Raw genomic sequence first — 23,461 nt, 5'->3', positions numbered from 1 at the left:
GGGGGGATGAGCATAGGATAGGGAGCAGGGGGATGAGCATAGAGTAGGGTGCAGGGGGGATAAGCATAGGGTAGGGTACAGGGGGATGAGTACAGGGTATGGTGCAGGGGAGTGAGCATGGGGTAAGGGTGGAGGGGGGATGAGCATGGGGTTGGGGTGCAAGGGGTGAGCATAGGGTAGGATGCAGGGGCGTGAGCTTAGGGCAGGGTGCAGGGGGGTTAGTACAGGGTAGGGGTGCAGAAGTACAGGGTAGGGGTAGGGGTAGAGGGGGGATGAGCATAGGTTAGGGGTGCAGGTGGATGAGCACCGGGTCGGCGGCAGGGGGATGAGCATAGGGTAGGGTTCAGGGGGCGTGAGCATAGGGTAGGGGTGGAGGAGGGATGAGAATGGGGTAGGGGTGCAGACGGGATGAGCATAGGGTAGGGGACAGGGGGATGAGCATAGGGTAGTGTGCAGGGGGGATAAGCATAGGGTAGGGTGCAGGGGGTGAGTACCGGGTAGGGGCAGGGGGGTGAGTACAGGGTAGGGGTGCAGGGGGGTGAGCGTAGCGTAGGGGGCAGGGGAGTGAGCATGGGTTAGGGTCGGAGGGGGTGAGTACGTGGTAGGGGTACGGGGGTGAGTACAGGGTAGGGGGCAGGGGGTGAGCATAGGGTAGGGGGCAGGGGGGTGAGTACAGGGTAGGGTGGAGAACGAGGACGATGTCTCCATCGCCCCTCCCCCCTCCAACCCCCACAGCTACATCTCTACCAAAGGCCAGAAAGCCTTGCAGGAAGGGGCTACTGTTCGATGTGGTCTAGGGGCCAGAGGGGAGGAGTCCCCAGAAGAGGTGGACCCTCAGCGGGTGACAGGGTGGAACTAGACATTGTTGTTTTGCGGGGGGGGGGGGTCCCCAGGCTGGGGAGAGAGGAGCTGGGGAGCCCCCACATCGGTGCCATGAAATGTCACAGCCCCTAAGGCTGGGCCCTGAACACCTGGCCCCTTCTCGCCACCGCCCCACCTGAACCCTGCAGACCCCAGCCCCCGCCAAGACACTTCCCTGCTGCCCTTGGCTTCTTGTGTGGGCAATGAGGAAGGTCAGCTGAGGAGCCCTGGCGGCCACGAGCTTGCTTGATGCCGGGGCAGGACCTGCTCCGTCACTTGCGGGCCTGGCACAGAGTGAAGACGTGGGGTCCCGCGTTCAGCAGTGATCAGGCACCTTCAGGACGGCAGCAGGAGAGCACTAGGTCACGTGTGGGCCCTTCCGAATGGGGGGCCCCCGTGACTGCCCGGGTCACGTGCCCCTGAAGCCACCCTGGCCGTGGGCTCCCCAGCGGCACGGGGGTGATGGCCGTGTGACTTTGCCTCCGACTCCAGAGCCCCCCACGCAAGAGGGACGGTGGTGGGCAGGGTGTCCTCCCCCCGGCAGGCTCTCCCGCGGAAGCGGATGGCCCTGCTGCGTGTGGGGCTGGTGCTCGTACCTGATGGCCAGAGAGGTCTCTGTCCCCTCCGGAATCGGGAGTCCCTAAGGTACAGTTTCTCAGCCCAGAAGAGCCAGAGCTGGCCACCGCCTCCCTCCGAGGTGTCTTCCCCATCCAAGTGGCTCAGAGCTGAGAAGGGACCACACTGGGTGGCCAAGGGGTTGGCTTCTGAACGAGGCCCATCTGAGTCTAACTTGGCTTCTCGCTGCGTAACATCACTTTCCTCATCTGCGAAATGGGACTATGGTGGTGCCCATCTGCTAAAACTGTTGGGGAGACCAAGGCCTAATAACGCGAACTACTCATATTGGCGGGAGGGGCTGGGGAAGGAGAATCCCCGGGTCTCTGGGGCAGGAGGAACTAGGGCCAGCCCGGTGAACTGAGCACTTCTAGAGGGCAGACGCAGGGCGTCGGGCTGGGAGTTTGGAGCTGGGCTGCCTCCCCCGTCTCCCCCGCAGTCAGAACCCCTCCCTGTGACCCAGATAAGCCAATCTGTTCAAGCAGAGAGGCCAAGGGGCAGAGCAGGCCCCAGATCTGGACTAGGGGTTGGGGAGGCGCAGAAGGCGGAGTCCAGGAGGGATCTTCCCTTCCCTGGATTCTGAGTCTGGAAGACTTTCTCTGAGTGGCGTGGCCCCTGGCTTCTCCCCAGGACTTGGCCACCAGCCTCCATGAAAGTCTGGGAGAGTCTTAGGCTAGTCGCCACGAAACAGTTGTCAGGAGGGCTCCGGCTGGGACCAGCCCCCAGAGAAACTGAGGGAAGATGAGTGGGCCCTGACCGGGAATTCTAGGGAATGACGGGCTGCACCACGACCAGAAGGATGGCAGTGACACGGCAGGAAGGCCATCCTGCCTGAGCAATGGCAGTGTGAGAAGGAGCTGGGTCACCAGCTGGAGTCAGGTTAGCCCTGGGATGGCCGTGCTCTTAAACCAGCAGCCGGCCGGCCTGGGGCCGAGTGCGCCGGAAGCTACCCACTTTATAGGTTGCGCGCCCCGGCTGGAGATGCCTCGTTAACCCTGCATTAGGAGGTTCCCCCCCCCGCCCCGGGGCCTCCAGGGAGAGGTGAGCAGACACTGGGGGGTTGGGTGTGAGCTCAGATGGGAAGTTTTCTGGGCTCCCCCTGGCCTGATGCTGCCCCGGGGAGGGATGGACGCCAGGCCGTGGGAGGGAACCAGCCACGGGGGAGAGCCCAACGCAGCCCTCTTAGTCTTTCAAGACTGCGGCCCCCCTGAAGCGGGGGTCCCGAGGGGAGACCACCGCAGGCACTTCTGAGCACACAGCCGTGGAGAGACCCCGCTTTGTGGGTGAGCGAAAAGAGGAACAGAGAGGACAGGGTCACGTCCTATCTGAGAAATCTTGAGCAAGAGAAGAAGCCACTCCCGGGCTGGTTGGACTAGAGGTGGCACGACAGAGGGCAGTGGGGTGGCTGGCATGGCCCAGAAACTTTCTGGATAGACTGGGGGGGGGGGGAGGCGTGTCTCCTTTCTTGCCCTCCCCCCCTCCGCCCCCCCCCCCCCCAACTTCCGCCTGAGCCAGGGATCTGTCACAACTCGACTCCAGAGGTGGAAATTCTGGTTTTCCAGAGCTCTCAGTGCCGGCTCTGGCGCTATGGGTACCTGGCGGGCCGCACTCCCGGCCCAGCCGGGCTGACCTTCCATCCCCTGTCCCCTGCCTCTGGGGCCTAGGAAGCCCCTTCTTCTTTCCCTTGGATGCACCCCTACCCAAGACTCTGGACACCTGGGGTTCTGCACTGTGGCTGGCTCGAGGGTATGTGCGATGAGGTGGGCGGCTGGGGGGTGATGATCCTGGGGACCTTGATGCAGCGACCCAGGGAGTCAGAGAGCAGGGGGAGGGGCAGCCGCAGAGCTGCCTGGTGGCGCGGCCCCTCATTACCTCCCTACAAGGGAGGGCCAGGTAGGCCAGAGTGTCAAAGACCTGCACCCAGCAGGGGAAGGGGAGAGGTCAGCATAGGCAGAATCAGGCCTGCCTGGGTCCTCTGAGGGCAGGGGAGAGGTCGGCCACAGATCTGAAAGTCCCAGCAGAGATGGGTCTGATTAACCTACATTTTGAGTGTAGGAAGCTGCTCCCCAGAAAGTCCCCTGCCTGGGCCCGGGGACGGGAAAGGTCTGGGCTCTGGGCGACGGGGGAGGGAAGGCAAAGGGTAGACAGCAAGAAGGACTTCCTGAGACTCAGGTGAGAGAGGGCAGAGCAGGGCTCTGGGGGCCGAAGATCAGAAGGCAGGCAGGAAGCTGGACTCCGACCCACAGGGGAGCTCGAGGCAGCAGGCTGGTGCCCGTGGATGATGGAAGTGAGACTCAGAAGGCACTCTGGAAAGGAAACTGTCCCCTCCCCGGCACCCCCCACCCCCATGCGCACTTCTGCTGCCTGGGGCTCTCCTATTGGCTCCCCGGGGGGGGGATGTGGTGAGGCCTGCTCACCCAGAGGGTGTCTGGGTGTCTGTTTCCGCAGAGCCATCTGGTGACAGCCTCTGGCTGAGCATGGCCCTCCTAGCCCCGGGCCCGGACCCCTGGAGCCTCCCGGGCCTTTTCCTCTTCTGGCTGTTTCTGCTGCCACGGCTGCTGACCGCGGGGGCCGCTGGGCAGGGGCCCCTACCCAGGGTCATCTACCACGCAGGTAAGTGTCCGACGGCCAGGTAGCGCAGGGCGGCAAGCCGAGCTGGAGGGGAGGGGCAGAGGAAGGGGTGGATGAGGAAACTATGTGCCACGGCCGGAAGACTAAGGGGGAAGACCAAGGGAGGAGAGGAAGGGGCCGGGGTGGTTCTCCAGGGCTGGTGGTTTTTCTTTACCTCCTTACATGTCACTGTCCTCAAGCCGGGCACTTCCAACCCCTAACTGCTTTCACACCCCCACGTGCCCGCAAAGCCACAGCCACGCCAGAAGATCATCCGTGGACCCGGTGGCCCCGCACACACCAGGCCCGCAACAACCACACAGAGGGTGCTGGACCGCGCCACGTCCAGACGCCAGGAATAAGAGAACTCAGGGTGGCCCGCTGGGGTGCAGGCCCTGGCGCTCTGCCGCCCGCCCTCTCAGCTCCAGGCAGAAGGCTCAGGAAGGGATATGCCAGGAGTTGTAGGCGCAGGGTCTCCTGGGCACGGCTGTGTCTCTGGTATCTGTCTGGGGCAACCTGGTAAAGGACATGCACGCTGGCCGCTGTTGGCGAGGACGCCTCTGTGTCCAGTGCTGGCATCCCCAACATAAGCAACGCTGGTACTCAGCCCGCCCTCCGGGTTCTGCGCGGGAAGCAGATGCGAGGCCCGGAGGTCAGGCCGCAGGATGGGGCGTCCAGTAACCGAGGGGTTCACGCAGGTCTGGGGGAGGCCAGCACCTTGCCGACTTCTCCTTTTGGCCCTGAGATTCTCACAGCTTCCAAAGGGAACACTTAGCTAGACAGGACAGGCCTCTAGGGCTGACGTGCAAACACAGCCCTGGGGTGGGGGGAGCCTGTCCCATTGCCGATGTACCAGCAGGACAGGAGCATCCCCCCGGCACCACCGCCACCCCGAGGTGACCATGAGGGCCTCACTTGCCTCCCGGTGGCTGGCTCGCTGCCCCCACACAGGTGCCAGCCAGGCACGCCCACAGGGGCCTTTGGGGATGAACGTTTCCTCTCTGTTCAGCGGATGGCAGTGATTCTAGTGGTAGAAATGTCCTGCGAGAGAAGGGAAGGGGGGTTGGGGAGTGTGACCCTACAGTCTACAGCCACCCTGACACACAGTCCTATCTGTCTGTCTGCCTTCTGCTCCCCCTGCTCCTCCCCCTGCCCCCCACAGCCCCCCACCCCCGCCAGGCCTGGAAGTGTGTCCATTGTGGCTCACTCTATTTGCTGGCCCTTTGTGTGTCTCTTGGGTTCAGGCCACCCTTCCCCAGCCCCGGGCTGTCGTTACCCTGTCTCTGGCTGCCTCTTCTCTCCGCTGTGGGATCAACACAAAACTCCTGCCCTCCCAGCAGGGTGGGTGAAGGGGGGGGGGCGGCGGCTGCTGGTGGAGTGTAGGTCTGGCTGCCAGGGCCTGGGGGGGCGGGGCACACTCTGCCAACACTTCCCCTCCCCACCTCAATCTCGGAAGTCAGCTCTGTGCCCAGCCAGCCCTCATCACTCACCCCTTCTCCTCAACTCCCAACAGGGGACGGACGCAGGGTTCTCAGCCTCTTCCAACAGAAGGGCCTCCAGGATTTCGACACTCTGCTTTTGAGTGGTGATGGAAGCACTCTCTACGTGGGGGCTCGGGAGGCCATTCTGGCCTTGAACATCCAGGATCCAGGGATGCCAAAGCTGAAGAACATGGTGAGCAGGCCAGGGGTGAAGGGCATGGGCTGGGGGTGGGGAGGGGGCCGACAGTGCCTCCCCACCCCCGTGCCTGGTCTGCCTACGCATGACCGACTACCCATCCTACCGGGTCGGATGTACCCGGTCTGCAGAACAGAGAAGAGATACCATAGTGGTCTCCCTACTTGCTGGTACCCTGCCTTCTGCTTGAACGATACTAACTGCTAGAATGGCTGAAACGGAAATCATTGACATACGACAGAAACACTGACTCCAGTGACATCAATAACATGACATCCACCCACTGGTAGAAATCACTGAAGCCTGTGTATTAAATTACCGTCAGCCTCCTAACGGGAATGGTGTGAGGAAGAGAGGGGGGAGGGAGGAAGGAGGGAGAGAGGGAGCAATTTCTGAGCATCTCCCGGTTGTGCCTCTCAGTGTGTGGCCTGTGGGCCACCTGCGCGTATGGGTTGCCGGGTGAAGATGCAGCTTCTCTGAGGTGGCAGACAGGAACCGACATTTTAAACAATTTCTCCAGGAAACGTGTGGTTTGACAACAGCTGCTCTGTACACCAGGCATTGCCCTAAGGGTACTTTGCATACGTTCCTGGTGGGTGCCCTCCAGGAGCTTGTGCAATTGACTGAGATCACTTAACCACCAAGCGGCTGATCCTGGATTCAAACTCAGGTCTGATTCTGCAGGCCGTGTTCTACCATAGAGCTGCGTCCCAAGGAACGCCAGCATCATCAGAGCAGTGGCCGCAGTCACAAGCTGATGTTATTACAGCTCATTAGCATGTCACTGGCCACCATGCCTTCCAGTGACTTCACACCTGGCCCAAGGAGACGGGAGCAGGTCAAAGCTGGAGCCGAAGACCTCACTTTCGTTCGTCTCCCTCCCCACTCCCCACCGCAGATACCCTGGCCGGCCAGTGACCAAAAAAAGAGAGAATGTGCCTTTAAGAAGAAGAGTAATGAGGTAAGCCGAAGTGGGGGTGCAGGGGCTCTGGGCAGAGCCCCCAGACCGCCACCGGAAGACCTCAGGTTGGACAGGCAGCGGAGGATGCTTATTTCCACTATGACGCCTGCATCACCCTCTGTGAAAACGGAGAGACTGCGTCGGGGGTGCCCCGCCCTCTCCCCCCCAGCAGGGGAGGGGCAGCCTGAATTCTCTGTCTCCCCAGACACAGTGCTTCAACTTTATCCGTGTCCTGGTCTCTCTCAACGCCACCCACCTATATACATGTGGCACCTTCGCCTTCAGCCCCGCTTGTACCTTCATCGTGAGTTATTGGGCACCCAGCTCTCGGACCCAAGCATCCCTTCCACACCTACTCCCGGCCCATCCTCTGGAGCTCTGGAAAACTCTGCTCTTCCAGATGCAGGACCCTCGTGAGCTTCCTGGCCCCACCTTCCCTCCATGTTCCTCTCCTTCCCTCAAGCCCTTCATTTCCCAGACATGAGACCCTGGCTTTCTGGCCCCCAGCCTCTCCCCCCCCACTTTAGGAACTCCAAGACTCCTACCTGATGCCCATCTCCCAGGACAAAGTTGTGGAGGGGAAAGGCCAAAGCCCCTTCGACCCCGCCCATAAGCACACAGCTGTCTTGGCAGGTGAGTATCAGGTTTCCAGTATCTGCCTTCCCAGGTCACTCTGGGAACTATGGAATCTGACAGTTTTCTGAAAGGCAGGGGATGGAGGGAGGGGAAGCCAGGAGCCTCAGGGCACCAGATCAGAGAGAGACTCGGGCACCCCAACCGGTCCCGCTGAAGCTGCCCCAAAGGAGGTGGAGGGAGGTAGATAAGAGAGAGGTTCACACAGGCAAGAGGGTCCGGGAAGGGTCTTGGGCAGAAGAGAGGCCTGAGGCTCAGCCATTTTTTTCTGCGGAGTTTACAAGAAATCACGGCCTGTGCCCTCCCAGACACAGACCATAACAGATTCCCTGCCCTGGTTTCCTGGAAGAGGTGGCCTTTGGCTTTTGAGTTGGACCTTGAAAGATACGTAGATGGGCAGCGAAGATGTTCCAGGAAGAGAAGGGTAGGGCCAAGGGGTGGAGGCAGAAAACACAGCCACCTTTGGGGAACCAGGAGTGATTCTACTTGCCAAGTGGTTCTGCTGGGCCTGTGAGGAAGCAGCCAGAGGAAGGCTGGACAAGGCCAGTGCACAGAGGGACACAAGGCATGACTATTCCCTGAGGCAGTATTCCCTAAGAAGGGGGCTCAGCGGGGTGTGTGAGCTGGGCTCTGGGCACCACAGGAAGGTGTAGAACACAGAAGGGGGCCAGAGACCGATGTGAATGCTGGCGCCAGGCAGAGGCAGGTCTGAAGAGAGCAGGGACCTCCTCCAACCAGGAGGCCTCCCGCCCTCTCCCCGCCCTAGATGGGATGCTCTATTCTGGCACCATGAACAACTTCTTGGGCAGCGAGCCCATCCTGATCCGCACGCTGGGACCCCAGCCTGTCCTCAAGACCGACAACTTCCTCCGCTGGCTGCAGCGTAAGGACCCCAGTCCCCAGCCAGGTCTGGCCCGTCCCAGAGCAAACGCGGCGGCCAGGCCTGAGAACCCCAGACCCGCTGTTCCCCCTTGTGCCCTTCTTGTAGGCGACCTCCTTCAGTAGTGCGAGGCAGTACTGTTGCTGGGGGTGCAGTTCTCAGCCCCGCGAAGCGTCAGTAAACACAAAAGGGACCAGATGTCCCCCCCCACCCCCCCCGCCCCCCCAGGGCCACCCTCGGCCGGCCTCTAGGCATCCAGTCTGCGGACCAGCGCTTGGGGGGGTGGGGGCGGGGGTAGAGTCCCAGCCTTAAGTCTATCTGCCCCGCCCCGCAGCGGACGCCTCCTTCGTGGCAGCCATCCCCTCGACCCACTTCGTCTACTTCTTCTTCGAGGAGACGGCCAGCGAGTTCGAGTTCTTCGAGAAGCTCCACACGTCCCGCGTGGCCAGAGTCTGCAAGGTGTGCGGCCCGGGCGGGAGGCGGCGCTGGCCGCGGGGCAGCCAATGGGGAGATGGCAGGGGCGGGGCCGAGCGCCCAGGACCCAATGGGAGCGGGGCGGGCGCGCGGGAGGCGGGGCGCAGGGCGCGGAGCGGAGCGGGGCGGGGCGCCACTGACTCCGCCCACGCGGCCCTAGAACGACGTGGGCGGAGACAAGCTGCTGCAGAAGAAGTGGACCACCTTCCTGAAGGCGCAGCTGCTCTGCGCGCAGCCTGGGCAGCTGCCTTTCAACGTCGTCCGCCATGCGGTGCTGCTGCCCGCCACTGCCTCCGCAGACGCCCGCGTCTACGCCACCTTCAGCTCCCAGTGGTGAGCAGAGCGGCGGGAACGCGGGGGCTGCGCGCGCGGGTCGTGGGGCCGGCGGGTTGGAGCTGTCACTCCGCGCAGCTCACCTAGGAAGGCGTGTGATCGCCACCACGTCCCACGGATCAGACCCACCCCCTTCATGTAGATGGAAAAAGAAAACTCAGGTTCTTACTAGTTGATAGCCTGCCTGGTTCCAAAAAGGATAGGAGACAGCTTACCAAAGGCAAACATTGAGACAAGATACGATAAAAACTGATAAGGAAACAGGAGTAAAAGAAAAATAAGACAAGGCAGGGACTGGGACGACGCATTACAGATGTTTGTCATTTATGCAGTGCCAGGTGCTGATCACAATTTAGCTCTGAGCTTCCTAATGGCCAAAGCAAAAAGGGAAACACCATCAGTATCACTAAAGTTAAAATAGTCATTGCTTGGAGGCTGAGAAAAGTCAGTTGATTTGCTGTGATCTGGTCACACGGTGTTTAGGTACTTCCTGACAATGTGTCAGGTACCAAAAATACCTGCTGTAAGCAGAGGCTGGTATTAATGACATCCAGAACCGAGAACAGGATGTGAGCCACAATCAGGTTAAAGAGAACAAGAGAAACCTGTTGTCCACAGGCCAGGGCTGAAGGAATACAAATATTCTCATAGTCAGGCTCTGGTTGGTTCCCTGAGGGTCAGGAATCAGTAGGACCAAAAGGAGCAGGGCTTCATCTGGAGCCTGTTGGGAACTGTTTACACTGCCCCTCCCATGGGTACAGCCCAGCCTGGGCAAGACAGGCAGCAGCCACCCCCATGGCCTGAGCCCCAATCACGTCTCCTTAAGGATAATCACACTTCAGGTCCCAAGACGGTCCGCAAGGGACTCCCCCGGCCTTATCACCACAGCTCGGGGAGACTAGGCATCAGTAGGCCAGCCCCACCCTCCACACCCTTTCCCTCCTGGGCTTTCTGACCAGGGTGGGCCAGGGCTACAGGGGGAGCTTCCTGGTATAGAAGAGAGATAACAGTGTCCCCTCTGGCTGTCCCCAGGCAGATCGGTGGGACCAGGAGCTCTGCCGTCTGTGCCTTCTCTCTCAAGGACTTCAGACGTGTCTTTGAGGGGAAGTACAAGGAGCTGAACAAAGAGACTTCACGCTGGACTACTTACGGGGTTCCCGAGATCAGTCCCCGGCCAGGCAGCGTGAGTACCACCCCCAACACCGAGCGACCGCCCTCCACAGATACACACACACACTTCCCCCATGTCAAAGGACCTGTCGTGGCGCAGTGAGTGTCCAGTCGTTGGTGCTTCCTGCCCTAACCGGCCCTGTCTGCTCAGATACACACTTGGCCCAGCTGCTCCAACCCCATCCTACCCACAGAGAAGCACCCCCTCCGCTAAGTGCACACCACTTACCTGAGTACATCACTGAGGAGACAAGGGGGCACGGGCTGTGCCAAGGACCGCCTGGCATCTTCATCTGCGTTTGTTATTCAACTCTTGTTTTTTGATCCGAGAGCTATACGGTCACCATCTAAAGAATCCTAGAGAGCTACACGGTCGGTTATAAAAATCTGCCTTATTCCCTGCCCTATGCTTTTCCCTCTCTAGAGGGACAACCCCCTTCAACTCTCTTAGCCGATACTTTGTGTATTTATCTCCAAATCTCTAACGTACTTTTATTTTCAAATGTTCACTTACTTGTTTTGAGAGAGAGAGTGCGAGCAGGGGAGGGGCAGAGAGAGAGGGAGAGAGAGAATCCCAAGCGGGCTGGGTGCCGTCAGCTCAGAGCCCGACGCGGGGGTCCATCCCACGAACCGTGAGATCGTGACCTGAGCCGAAATCAAGAGTCAGATGCTTAACCGACTGAGCCCGCCAGGCGCCCCGCCCCGTCTCTAACATACTTTTATTGCCGCCTCTTGATGCTTCATTTTCAGGCAGGATCTATTGAATTCCCCGTTCTGGATGGTGAGGATTTAACTGTGTTCCTCCCCCTCCCCCCTGCCCCCCCCCCCCCCCCGCCCCCCAGTAGTGTGTGGCCTGCAGCAGCTAGCAAGAACTGTTTTTGTGCGTCTCTTTCCAAATTCGTGGGCACTGACATTACGCTGGTAGCTTGAGGTCAGCCACGGGGGGAGTATAGGTCACGGCAGTTGGCAAACCCGATGAGTCAGGAGACAGGGATCCCCGACGCCCACACCGGAACTGCTTTGCCAGCACACCACTGCACCCACCCCTCATCTCCCAGGGTAGTTTTGTCACAATTTTGGTTAGATCAATATTTATGTCGGACTCTTCTGCACCACTGAGCTACGTAGAAGGCCATGATTACTTTTCCTTTTTACATAATTAAAAATTTTCCCTGGGGTTAGTAATTATCTCTCTCTCACTTTTTTTTTTTTTTGCTTGCTTTGTTTTCTAAGCTCTTATCATTAATTCAACCTCAGACTCTTCCTCAATTATCTGCATTTCTTCTGAAGACACAGCCATTAGGCATTCAAACAGTTTCACGTTCCTGGAAACTGCTCCTATCCACTGCGGCCTGGACCAGCAGCTGGCCGTCCGGGGCCAGGGCACCGCTGCCATCCTGGAATTTCCCTGCTCATCATTCTGGGCTTTCCCTTTGTATCTGTCCGTGACATTCTCGTGTTTCTTGCAACCTGTGACTTCCTCTTTTTTTTTTTTTTTCTTTCTTGTTTTACTATCTTATTTCATGAACGTGGCCTCCATAGATTCCTGGAAAGGGATACAGCGGAGGTAAACTTTTTGAGACTGAGTGTCTGAAAATGTCTTTATTCGACTTTCACATTTGGTAGTTTGATGTGTGCAGGTAATTCTAGACTAGAACTAAGCTTCCTGCAAAACTTGGAAGGCTTGCCCTGTTATTACCCAGGGGGTTACTGAGAGACCCAGAGCTATTCTGATTCTGAAGTCTCTGAATGTCCTGTTTTTTTCTCACTGGAATCTTGTAGTGCCTTTTCTTTGTCCCCAGTTCTGAAATTTCACAGTATTGTGCTTTGACGGGACTCTGTTCATTTGTGCTGGACATTCAGCCTGCCCCTTCAGCCTGGGAAGTTGTTCCTGCAGTTTGAAGTTTTCTTGAACTATTTGCCCCTATTTTCTTTTTAATGAACAGACAGTTTTTGAGGCTTCCTGCCACTGTTGTAAGCACTAGGGGATGGATACACCAGTGAAGAGAGCAAACAGAAGTCCCTGCCCTCATGGAGTGGACACGTTCATGTTAGAATGTTTTCTTGCTTCTTTCTGGCCCTCCTGGACTGGTCCTCTCCATTTTTAAATGCTGTCCAGCTTTCCAAGACTTCGGTTTTGCCCTACGTTCTGGGAGAGTGTCTCAATTTTGTCTTATTTTTTTGAAATGTTTCTTTTCAGAGAGAGAGAGGGAGCACACACGAAGGGGAGGGGCAGAGAGAGAGGGAGAGAGAGAATCCCAAGCAGGCTCTGCACTGTCAGCACAGAGCCTGACGTGGGGCTCGTCTCACAAACTGTGAGATCATGACCTGAGCCGAAATCAAGAGTCAGATGCTCAACTGACTGAGCCACCCAGGCGCCCCCAGGCGTTGTTCTTTTAAGTCTCTTTTAATCTATACGTTCCCTTTCCATCTTCTTGTTTTCTCTTGCCATTTACTTGTCATGTAGAATTTTTCACTGTCTAGATCTTGGTGACCATGTCTCTCTGTGGTGGAGTTTAAGGAATTCCTGTAAATTCATTGGAGGTTGGGTCTAGAGACTCAGTAACATGAGTGTGATTTGATCCCTTCACCGTGGTCGTGTGTCTTCCTTCAGGACACACGTGGTGTCTGGCTCCCTCTTTGAAGTAGAGTCTTCTTTTGTAGCATCATGTTCTTGTTTCGTGGATACACTCTCTTCACTTAGCTCTCTGAAAATGGTAATACTACTTTGCGTGAAGGTCTCTTTTCTCTGAATCATTTAGCTGTGTTGTTTGTTTGTTTTCCATTTGTTTGTTTTGGTCCGGTAGCTCTGGGCTCTTTGCTGTACTTGAGGGTGGGGACCATGCAGCTGTTTGGAAACTACACCGGTGGACGGGACTTGGCTCCGCTGTTGTCCCCTGGAGGTGGCCTGGCTGGGCGGTTTCCTTGGGGACCCTCAACATGAATATCATCCAGTCTTACCTTTGACCTCCAGTCAGTTTTCCGGAGCCCTCTTCTAGCCTTCTGCTCGGAGGGGGACGGCCTGGCTGCTGGTGTTGGGGGAGAGGGGGTGAGGGAGGAGTCCCAGCATGCACTGAGCCTCCCTGCCTTCACCCCTGCTTTCATGGCGTGCCCGTGCCCTCCGCCCAGAGACCCTCTACTTTACCCTCTCCAGAGAGTGAGCCTCCAGGCCTGGGCCAGGCCCTGCCAGGGCCAGTCCCCCAGGCACGGGAGCTGCAGGAGACCAGCCTCCGTCCTGGACAGACTTCCAAATACTCTTCTGACTCCGTGCCTCCCTTGCCTCACTTCTGGAGGTGGCTGGGGCCACTCACTCATGACCTTTAGGAGTTCTGCCTTGTAAATCAGACAGCTTTGGCTACCCCAGGGCTGGCTTAAGAAAAGTCCTTCCTTTTTTTCCTGCTAAGTCTTTTTTTTTTTTTTTTTTCCAACGTTTATTTATTTGTGGGACAGAGAGAGACAGAGCATGAACGGGGGAGGGGCAGAGAGAGAGAGGGAGACACAGAATCGGAAACAGGCTCCAGGCTCCGAGCCGTCAGCCCAGAGCCCGACGCGGGGCTCGAACTCACGGACCGCGAGATCACGAGATCCCGCGAGATCGCGAGATCGCGACCTGGCTGAAGCCGGACGCTCAACCGACTGCGCCACCCAGGCGCCCCCCTGCTAAGTCTTTTACTGTGTGTTCATTTGCTTTCCAGCCTCCAAACTGTGGCTGCCCTTGCTTCCCCTCCTGTTCTCCCAGTCCCTGTAGCTTTCTGCCGTCACCCACCGCCCGGCGTTTTCGGGGGAGGAAGTGAGAATAGGTGCGTGTGCTCATTCTGACATCAGAGTGAAACACGGCTGTTATTACCTCACTTACAGACAAGGAAATGGGGGCTCATAGCGGGGCGGGGTGGGGAAACCCACCTGAGGACACAGCTTGCAGGGGACAGAGTTGGGCTGGCCCTAACATAGTGCTTTTGGGTGTGGAGGACAAGGATCCTGACTGAGATCAGGACACACGGCGTGCTGGTGTTGGCAGGGCCTCTGGAGAACAGCCGGCCCACCGCGTCCGCCGTCCCCTCGCTTTATGGGTGAGAAAAAGGAGGCCCCGAATGGAGAAGGGGCTCTGCCAGACTCGTGTGGCAAGTTCGTGCCACACCGTGGTGACAGGCGCTTCCTGCTACACCACCCCTTTCTGTCACATCCGTCATGCAGTCACTGACTCCACAAACACCACTGGGCACCAGCTGTGTGCCAGTCTTGCGCTGGGTATGCCCGGGGCTCCCGATAAGAGTGAGACGTGGTCCCTGCAGCAGGTAGCTGTCGCCCTACTTCCTGCCGGGCACCCTGGATGAAGGCGATGAGGAGGAGGAAAGTAATAACCGCTAACACTTACTGAGCACTTGTTCATGTCACGCCTGTTCTAGTTACTTTTCGCGTATTTGTGCATCTCGTGCGCGCACCAAGCCTGTGATATACGCGGCGCTGTGTTCGGAGGCTGGAATTCAAGGCCAGGCAGCTCCAGAGTTTAACCACCTCCTAAGATGAGGACTGCTTGGAGGGAGGGAGGCGCAGCAGGCTTGCAGCTGGGAGGGAGGGAAGAGGCGGTGGTGAGCTCACGGGAAGGAGAGAGCTGACCTGATCTTCCTCCTCCCCGCTTTAGTGCTCCGTGGGCCCCTCCTCTGATAAAGCCTTGACCTTCATGAAGGACCATTTCCTGATGGACGAGCAGGTGGTGGGGACCCCCGTGCTGGTGAAGTCTGGCGTGGAGTACACGAGACTCGCGGTGGAGACAGTCCAGGGCGTCGATGGGCACAGCCATCTGGTCATGTACCTGGGCACCAGTGAGTAAAGGGCTCCAGGACCTCCCTCGGCGACCACGTAGGGGCTGCGTTTCAGGCTGAGGAGGGAAGCCCTGGAGTTCATTCGCTCATGCTTTCGTTCGACAAATGCTTTCTCAATACTGGCTATGTGCCTGGTGCCCTGCTAGGCTCTAAAAATACAGCGGGGTTACCCGTGCCTTCTGAGCTTTAGTGCTGGAGGGGGTGACAAACACAGAGGACTTTGGGGGCCTTCGCAGGAGCTGTTTCTCTCATGGAGGAGCCATGGAGAGAGGTGAAGAGCGGGCAGGTGGAGGGCAACTGGGAGCAACCAGGACAGGGCCCCTCCTTAGGAAGTCTGCTGTGAGGGGAAGCAGGGAGGGGACACTGTGGGGGCGGGGGCGGCAGCCTGCGTGCTTTTTTTAAAGAAGGAAAGGTCAGTGGGATCCAGGAGAGGGGCAGGTGGTGAAGAAAGGGGCAGGCCAGGGGGTCACTGGCAGGTACAGTTGCAGAGAGAGCAGGAAGCCGGAGCCTGGGACACGGGTGGGGGCCAGCACCGTGCTGGGTTGGTGGTGAATGAATAGAACAGGCAGGATTGGGTGGGTGGCTGGCAGGTTATGGGCAGGCCCCTCCGTGCAGCTGGAGGACGCAGGGTCTTGGGCTGGGGGTGAGGGGTAGAGAAGGTGGGGGGGTTGGAGAGAAAGGGGGTAGATTCAAAAGCCGTTGTGGAAAGGAGGAGAGAGAGCCCGCGGGGAATGTGGAAGATTGCCAGGCGCGTCTATGGAGGGCCGGGCAGGGGTGACCTTGAGCTTCAGTGGAAGAAACCTGCAGGTTCCTTCCTTCTTTTAGGACATGTTTCCAGCCACTGTGTCAGCTGTGCCCACCCTGGGTCCCAGCAGAGAGCAGAACGCCCCCAGAGCTCGGTCCGTGTGGAATGCACGGAGACAGCCGATAAACACGGCACATGAGTCACTACTCGGCGTGTTAGGAGATTAGAAAGTGATTCAGCACGAGGGCAGATGAGGAATGCCAGTTAAGGAAATGGCGGTTTTTAAAAGGGTGGTCAGGGGTCGCCTGGGTGGCGCAGTCGGTTAAGCGTCCGACTTCAGCCAGGTCACGATCTCGCGGTCCGTGAGTTCGAGCCCCGCGTCGGGCTCTGGGCTGATGGCTCAGAGCCTGGAGCCTGTTTCCGATTCTGTGTCTCCCTCTCTCTCTGCCCCTCCCCCGTTCATGCTCTGTCTCTCTCTGTCCCAAAAATAAATTAAAAAACGTTGAAAAAAAATTTTTTTAAAAGGGTGGTCAGGGTGGACTTCACTGAAGTGCCTCGGAGCAGGGACACTCGGTGGAGCTGAGGGTGGCTGGTGACATGGTTTTCTCCGGAAAGCACTCAGCTGTCCTCGGCCCCAAGTCCGTGGGGAAGGTGGGCTGGGTTCCGGCACAGGAGGGGCAGAGGGGCAGAGGGGCAGAGGGGCAGGGGTGTGAGCCACTTATGACGGGACTTACGTGATCTCCGCGGCATCGAAGGCAACAGCCTGACAGATCCGTGTCTGCGCACTTTGCACTCAGCAGGAACGTTCTGACAGCCGGGAGGCCATCTGGAGTTAGAAGGGTCTGTGGACCCGTGACAGTCTCTGCTCTCTCCCCACAGCCACGGGGTCCCTCCACAAGGCTGTGGGGAGTGGGAACAACAGCGTCCATCTGGTGGAGGAGATCCAGCTGTTCCCTGAACCTGAACCTGTCCGCAACCTGCTGCTGGCCCCCGCACAGGTGGCAAGGGGCCCTCCGATGAGGTGGGGGGCTTGGGTGCCGGGTCCTCACTGGGCAGGGTGACCCCGTCACTCTCCCTCTCTTTTGCAGGGTGCAGTGTTTGCAGGCTCCTCAAGGGGCATCTGGCGGGTCCCACGAGCCAACTGTAGCGTCTATGAGAGCTGTGTGGACTGTGTCCTTGCCCGGGACCCCCACTGTGCCTGGGATCCAGAGTCCCGGACCTGCCGCCTCCTGCCCACCCCCATCCCGTGAGTGCCGGTCCCGGATGGCAGTGAGGCTGGCCCGCCAGGACCTTCTTCCCCATCATGCGGGGTTCTTCCTCTCTCCAGGGGCTCCTCCCTCCAACAGCGTCCCTCCTGGGGAGGGGTCACAGCAAGCCGTCCTGGGTTCACCTCCCCTCTTCCTCCTCCTCTTCCCACTTTGGTCTGTTTCAAGGGATGAGTGTATTCTCCCCGCCTTCTCAGGAAGTCCTGGAGGCAGGACATGGAGCAAGGGAACCCACGGTTCGCCTGTGCCACTGGCCCCGTGGGCAGAAGCCGCCAGCCTCAGAGCCGCCCCGAAATCAGTGAGTGCGAAACCAGGGGGTGGGGGGGGCGGGGAGGCTCAGGGACTTCTGGGCAGGGATGGGCCTTTCTGCCTCAGTCTCTTCCCCCAGCACCTGCCCGGCTGGAGACCTGAACGCCCAGATTTGGGACGGATTTGGGTCCTGGCTTAGGGAGGAAGGTTAGGAGCTCTAAGCTGGGATTCAGGATTGAGGCCGCAGTCTGTTTTTGGTGCAGAGCTGGGGTCAGATGGACTGAGGTCAGTTTGGGGTCCAGACTGGAGATAGGGGAGGGGTCAGAGTCGAGTTGGGGAGTCGAAATGGAAACCGGAGAGGGGAGTCAGGGTCCAAATGTTGGCACAGCTTTCCCGCCCTCCCCTCCCCTCTCTGAACCGCTCACCCTTCACCTCCAGTTAAAGAAGTCCTGTCTGTCCCCAACTCCATCGTGGAGCTCCCCTGCCCCCGCCTGTCAGCCCTGGCGTCTTACCGCTGGAGTCACGGCAAAGCGGCGGTCCCAGAGGCCTCTGCGGCGGTCTACAACGGCTCCCTGCTGCTGCTGCTGCAGGACGGGGCGGGGGGCCTGTACCAGTGCTGGGCCACGGAGAACGACTTTTCCTACCCTGTGGTCTCCTACTGGGTGCACAGCCAGGATCAGCCCCTGGCTCTGGACCCCGAACTGGCGGGCATCCCCCGGGAACGTGTGGAGGCCCCGTTGACCAGGGTCGGGGGCGGGGCCGCCCTGGCCGCCCAGCGGTCCTACTGGCCTCACTTCCTCACGGTCACTGTGCTCCTGGCCCTCGTGCTTTCTGGAGCCCTCCTCCTTGTCCTGGCTTCCCCACTGGGGGCGCTCCGAGCCCGGGGCAAGGTGCGGGGCTGTGAGACCCTGCCTCCTGGGGAGAAGGCCCCCCTGAGCAGAAAGCAGCACCTCCAACCTCCCAAGGACCACACGACCTCGGCCGGCGAGGTGGACGCGGACAACAACCATCTGGGCTCCGAGGTGGCTTAAACTCTGGGCGCAGACCGGGGCTGTAGGGTGGGCAGGGCGCCTGGCCATGCCGGCTGTGGGGACCTGGGCCTTGGTGGGGGAGTACCACGAAGGACCACCTTTTCCTGCCACTGTGTGCCACCAGGAGCCCTCAGCGGGGCTGGACACAGCGGCCTGACCCCCTGTGGGCCTGCCTTCCACCACGCACACAGGCTCTCCAGCTTGGCTGTTCCAGAACCCTCCGGTGTGGGGTGGGGGGGGGGGGGGAGGTTCCAGGACCCTGTGGTAATAAACACCAACATACAAACGGGACAGCACGCCAGTACCCCTGGCGACCCCACTCTGGTCGCAGCCGCCACCTCACCTCAGACGCCAGCGCCCCCCTCCCGGGGATCTGCAGGGAGACGCGCCCTCCCCCTCCCTTGTCAACCATGCACCGCTGACTCCCGGGAAGTCTTTCCGGAAGTCTGACCGCCTTCCTTCTTGCTTCGGTTGGGCAGACTGTGATCCCTGCTGGCCTGGCTGGAGTAACAGGGGTCATCTGAGCCTTGTTCACTCCTTTGCTGTGGCTGACCCCTTGATCTTTGTCCTCTCCCCTCCTTTATTTTGGGATTCAGAAAACGGCTTGTCACAGACAGTTTATTTTTTATTAAAAAGACAAAGCTTACGAGTGGTGCTTTTGTCCGAGCGGCATGCCGTAGCCGAGGACCCTGGGGGTGGGGCGAGCAGGCAGTCCCACGACGTCAGCAGGGAGGGTTTGTGGGGTGCCTGGTCTCTTCTGCGCTGCCGGCTCCCCACCCGGGACCTGCCCCCCAGGCCTCTCCTCTGCTCAGGCGCTGCAGGAGAGTGGCTCGGACCCCGCTGTGAGGCCAGCGCCCCTGGGGGGTGGCAGCCTCCGCCGGGACCCACCGGGCCGCGCCTCACCTGTCGCTGACCCCCGCCGCTTCCGATCCCCGCAGCTACTGTTCCCTGCTGTCCCAGCTTCCCGTGACGCCGATTCGGCACCCCTTCCCCACGGCCCCAGTTGGCGTCAACTCTCGTGGGCTGGATTTATGGAGAGACTGTACAGCCACCCCATCCCCTCCCAGATCTGACACGCGGCGCTCTGTCCACACCCCCGTGCCACCTCCCTCGGGCTAACCAAGCCCCTTCCCTCTGTCTGCCAAGACCCCCGGCATTGCCCTCTCACTCCACGACCCCTGCCTTCCGTCTCCCCCCCTCCCCACCCAGGTGTGCTAGATGTTCTCTGCGGGAACCAAACACATGAGTACACCGTAGGCCCCCCCCCCCCCCGCCCCAGGGAGGCCCTCGCCCTCTCCGATGCCCTGTGGTCTGGCTTTCTCCGCACAAATGACTCTCTGAGACTACCGCTGTGTCACCTTCACACCTGGCCCCCCTTTTCCCATAACTCTCTTCCCCTATGGTTTACTGTTTTTATTTACGTATTTATTTTTAATCGTGGTACAAAGCAAATACCGTAACATTTACCCTCTTAACCACTTTTAAGCTCAGTAGTGTCAACGATATTCACGTTGCTGTGTAACAACATCTCTAGGGCGTTTTCGTCTTGCCTCCCCCTTCCCTGCAGCCCTGGCAGCCACCATTCCACTCGCTACGAGTCTGACCACTTCAGGGGCTTCAGGGGGAATTGTACAGCATCTGGCCTTCCGCGACTGGCTTTTTCCACTCACCATAGTATCCTCCAGGGTCACCGTGGCGTAGCCCGGGCCCAGGATGCGTTCCCTCCTCTCTGGGGGCTGACGCGTGCTCCGCCAGGGGCGCTGGCCTCGATGTCCTCACCTGCTCATCTGTGGGCGGACGCCCGGTTGGCTGCACCTCTTGGCTGTTGTGAACTCGATGCACAAGGGTCCCCTCCAGATCCCGCCTGCCGTGTCTTCGTTGCTGGCCTTACGTGGCTTCTCTAGGGGTTTCCCTCTCCCCTGCTGACTCCTCTTCCTCCGCTGCCCAGTGCACTCTTACCCCTGGCCTGGCTTCCACTCTTCCAAGGACCCGCAAGCCTTCTCCCGCGGCTCCCCTGCTGGCCTGGAGACCCGGGGCTGTGGGGCCTCGGGCAGGACACGCCTCCGGGGCGGCACCTGCTGTGAGTGCAGAAGCCTCTCCCCTGTCTGCCCCCCCCACCCCCCCAGCTCCTCACCTGTCAGAAAGAAGGTCCACAGCCTGCAGCGTGGGGCGCTACGCTCGGGCGACCGAGGCCTTGGGGGTGCTTACTGTTTGTGAGAGCACAGCCTTGGTCAGTCTCACCCGATGTGACCTCTCTGCAGACTTCGGCGACAATTCCTTCCTGCAACACCTGTCCTTTGGTCTCCGGTTGCGGTGCCCTCGTGCTCACCTGCCTCCCCGTCTGCCTCTGCATCTCGTTCCCGCGAGCTCTGTTCTCTCCCTCTGACGGTTCCCTCGGACAGGGACAGGGGTTCTCCGAGGGGTTCCCTCGGACAGGGGTTCCCTCCCTCTGAGGTCTCCAGGCCTGCTGCTTCCACTCCCGCCTCTTAACCAAGGACACGCATCCGCCCATCCATCTGGCGAACATGCACTAGGCACCTGCTATGGCTCAGAACTTGGCCTAGACGGCGGGAGACACAGGAGTCAGGTCTGCTTCCTGTCCTCACAGGGCTCACTACGCAGCAACAGGGCCGGCCACCGGGAAGAGGTATCGTGGGGGACAGGGCATGGCCCGCCCCTCTAGCTACTGCTTACCTGTAACTAGACACACCCCAGGCGTCTCTAACGCACCATCTCCCAGGTTCAGTTTGTCATCCCCTCCAGACCTGCTCCCCTCCAATGTTCCCCTACGAGGGGAGGCTTGGAACTCATCCTACGCTTCCTCTCTGCCACCCCTCCACACCACTGGGTGGGTCCCCAGCCCCCCCCCCCCCTCGCTCGCCCTCGAACTCCTCGGCACCTCTGCAGTCCCACTGGGTCCCGACCACTTCACCGAGACAACCAGAGCCGACCCCGCACCAGTCTCTTTCACCTTTCTGCCACTCTCCTCCAGTCTCCATTCTCTGGTCAGGGTCAAGAGAAGCTCACTTAAAAAAAAAAAAAAAAAAAATTCTTCCTAACACTTGAGATGGCTTTTCGTTAGATCCAGAATAAAGAAACGAAAACCTCGGAACAGCGTGCCTTCCCTCCAGCGCCTCCAAACACACCTTGGTGTTACTTACAGCTTCTGAGCACCTCTGTGCAGGTTTGTGGAAACCTTTCCCGAGTGCCCGGCGTTATTCCACGTCTTGGTAACACAGAGATGAACAGACATCCTGCCTCAAGGAACGAACAGTGAGGTTCTTCTCCCACCTAGAACATCACCCCCTCCAGATTCTTCTCTAACCTACCATGCAGAATTAGTGCCCCCCCCCCCCCGGCGGGGGGGGGCGGGGGGGGGGCGGGGGGGGGGGGGGCGGGGGGGGGTGTGCCTGGCATATGGTAAGCACTCTCAGTGCTCAAATCCATTCATTCATTCACTCAAATATTTACTGAGCACTTTTTACGTGACAGGCGCTGTCAGGTGCCGAGGGCACACTACTGAACAGAACACACAAGTCTTGTGATCATAGAGCATACATACATTCTAGTGTGGGAGACAGATAATAATAGATAAATAAGTCAAACACGTACCGACATTAGATGGTGATGTGCTATGAAGGAAAGAATCGAGTGGCAGAAAGAAGCTTGAGTGGAAGGAGTGTGTACAATTTAAAATTTTTTAATGTTTATTATTATTATTTTAAGAGACAGAGCGCTAGCGGGGGAGGGGCAGAGAAAGAGGGAGACACAGAGTCTGAAGCAGGCTCCAGACTCTGAGCTGTCAGCACAGACCCCAATGCGGAGCTCAAACCCGCAAACCGTGAGAACGTGACCTGAGCCAAGTTGGATGCTTAACTGACTACGCCACCCAGGTGTCCCTGTACAATTTTAAATAGGAGATACAGAGTAGGTCTCACTGATAGGGCAGAGTTTGAACAATGGAACATGAAGTAAATGAAAGCATGGGCTATGTGGATGGCAGAGGAAATGCCTCCAGACTTAAGCAGAAGCCCATGCAAAGGTCCTGAGGCAGGAGTGATAGAGGTAGATGAAAGGAGAAAGATACTGGGGGTGGGTATGAGAGAGATTGTAGGACCCTGTAGGCCATTGCCACGTAGATGTTGGTTTTTATTCTGAATAAATGGGGAGCCACCGGAGTGTTTCGAAAAGGGGAGGAAAAATGATCTGACTTAGAATTCAAAGGCATCATTCTGGCTGCTTCTTTGTGATTAGAACATAGCAGGAGCAAGCATCAACAAAGAAATCTGTGAGGTAGCTGCTGGGATAATCCAGGTGGAAAGGATGGTGTCTGGGAGCGGTGTGGCAGTATGGAGGTGGGAAGTGGCCAAGCTCTGGAGATATAGATATAGATATAGATATAGATATAGATATAGATATAGATATAATTTATTTTTTTAAGTTTATTTTGAGAGAGAGATAAAGAGAGAGAGAGAAGATCCCAAGCAGGCTCCGTGCTGTCAGCACAGAGTCCGATGTGGGGTTCCATCTCACAAATGTGAGATCACGACCTGAGCGAAAACCAAGAGTCAGTCGCTTAAGGGACTGAGTCATCCAGGTCCCCCGGGTATATTTTTAAGATAAAACCAATGGTGTCTGATGATAGATTGCATGTGATGAGTGAGAAAAAGAGAACATTCAGCGATGGCCCCCAGAGTTTTGGTCTGGGCAAACGGAAGAATATACTTATTAATGAACCGAGGTAAGGAAAAGAATGTCTATTCGAGCCTTTTGTCTATTTTTTAAAAAATATTTTTAATATTTACTTTTGAGAGAGAGACAGAGAGCAAGCGAGTTGGGGAGGAGCAGAGACAGAGAGACAGAATCTGAAGCAGGCTCCAAGCTGTCAGCACAGAGGCCAACGCGGGCTGGAACTCAAAAACTGTGAGATCATAACCTGAGCCGAAGTCAGTCACTTAACCGACTGAGCCACCCAGGCGGCCTGCCTTCTATTCATTTTTAAATTGGGTTGTTGGTCTTTGTTGCTGACTTGTAGAAATATCTCTTGAAGTGAACTGATTCTCCACTCTGGCCCCCCAGTCCCTCATCTCCTCCTTTTATTTAAAAAAAAATTTTTTTTTTTTTCCTGGAGAGA

The 23,461-nt window shown here is 58.3% G+C and overlaps 1 protein-coding gene across 5 annotated transcripts in view; it reads left to right on the top strand.

Moving 5' to 3' along the window:
- SEMA4A (semaphorin 4A) overlaps positions 1 to 18,973 on the top strand; it is a 27,956-nt gene extending 8,983 nt beyond the window's left edge. For 2 of the 5 annotated variants that reach the window (XM_040452658.1, XM_040452656.1), the window contains exons 2-15: positions 3,925 to 4,089; positions 5,600 to 5,760; positions 6,662 to 6,724; positions 6,930 to 7,028; positions 7,252 to 7,357; positions 8,124 to 8,240; positions 8,572 to 8,696; positions 8,872 to 9,044; positions 10,077 to 10,227; positions 14,857 to 15,037; positions 16,662 to 16,780; positions 16,871 to 17,028; positions 17,245 to 17,345; positions 17,735 to 18,973. In XM_040452658.1, the coding sequence (XP_040308592.1) occupies positions 3,954 to 4,089; positions 5,600 to 5,760; positions 6,662 to 6,724; positions 6,930 to 7,028; positions 7,252 to 7,357; positions 8,124 to 8,240; positions 8,572 to 8,696; positions 8,872 to 9,044; positions 10,077 to 10,227; positions 14,857 to 15,037; positions 16,662 to 16,780; positions 16,871 to 17,028; positions 17,245 to 17,345; positions 17,735 to 18,327 (2,283 nt within the window). In that variant the 5' untranslated portion in view covers positions 3,925 to 3,953 and the 3' untranslated portion in view covers positions 18,328 to 18,973. Of the gene's footprint in view, positions 1 to 2,997; positions 3,223 to 3,924; positions 4,090 to 5,599; positions 5,761 to 6,661; positions 6,725 to 6,929; positions 7,138 to 7,231; positions 7,358 to 8,123; positions 8,241 to 8,571; positions 8,697 to 8,871; positions 9,045 to 10,076; positions 10,228 to 14,856; positions 15,038 to 16,661; positions 16,781 to 16,870; positions 17,029 to 17,244; positions 17,346 to 17,734 lie in introns of those variants that run through there. The other 3 variants (XM_040452657.1, XM_040452660.1, XM_040452659.1) reach the window with 3 other exon arrangements.
- Positions 18,974 to 23,461: the final 4,488 nt, after the last annotated feature.

Source organism: Herpailurus yagouaroundi, unplaced genomic scaffold, assembly GCF_014898765.1.
Source record: "Herpailurus yagouaroundi ecotype Mexico unplaced genomic scaffold, PumYag 207, whole genome shotgun sequence".
In the NCBI taxonomy this organism is placed as follows: domain Eukaryota; kingdom Metazoa; phylum Chordata; class Mammalia; order Carnivora; family Felidae; genus Herpailurus; species Herpailurus yagouaroundi.
Note: the sequence above shows the minus strand (reverse complement) of the source record. Positions and strands in the feature narration are given on the sequence as shown.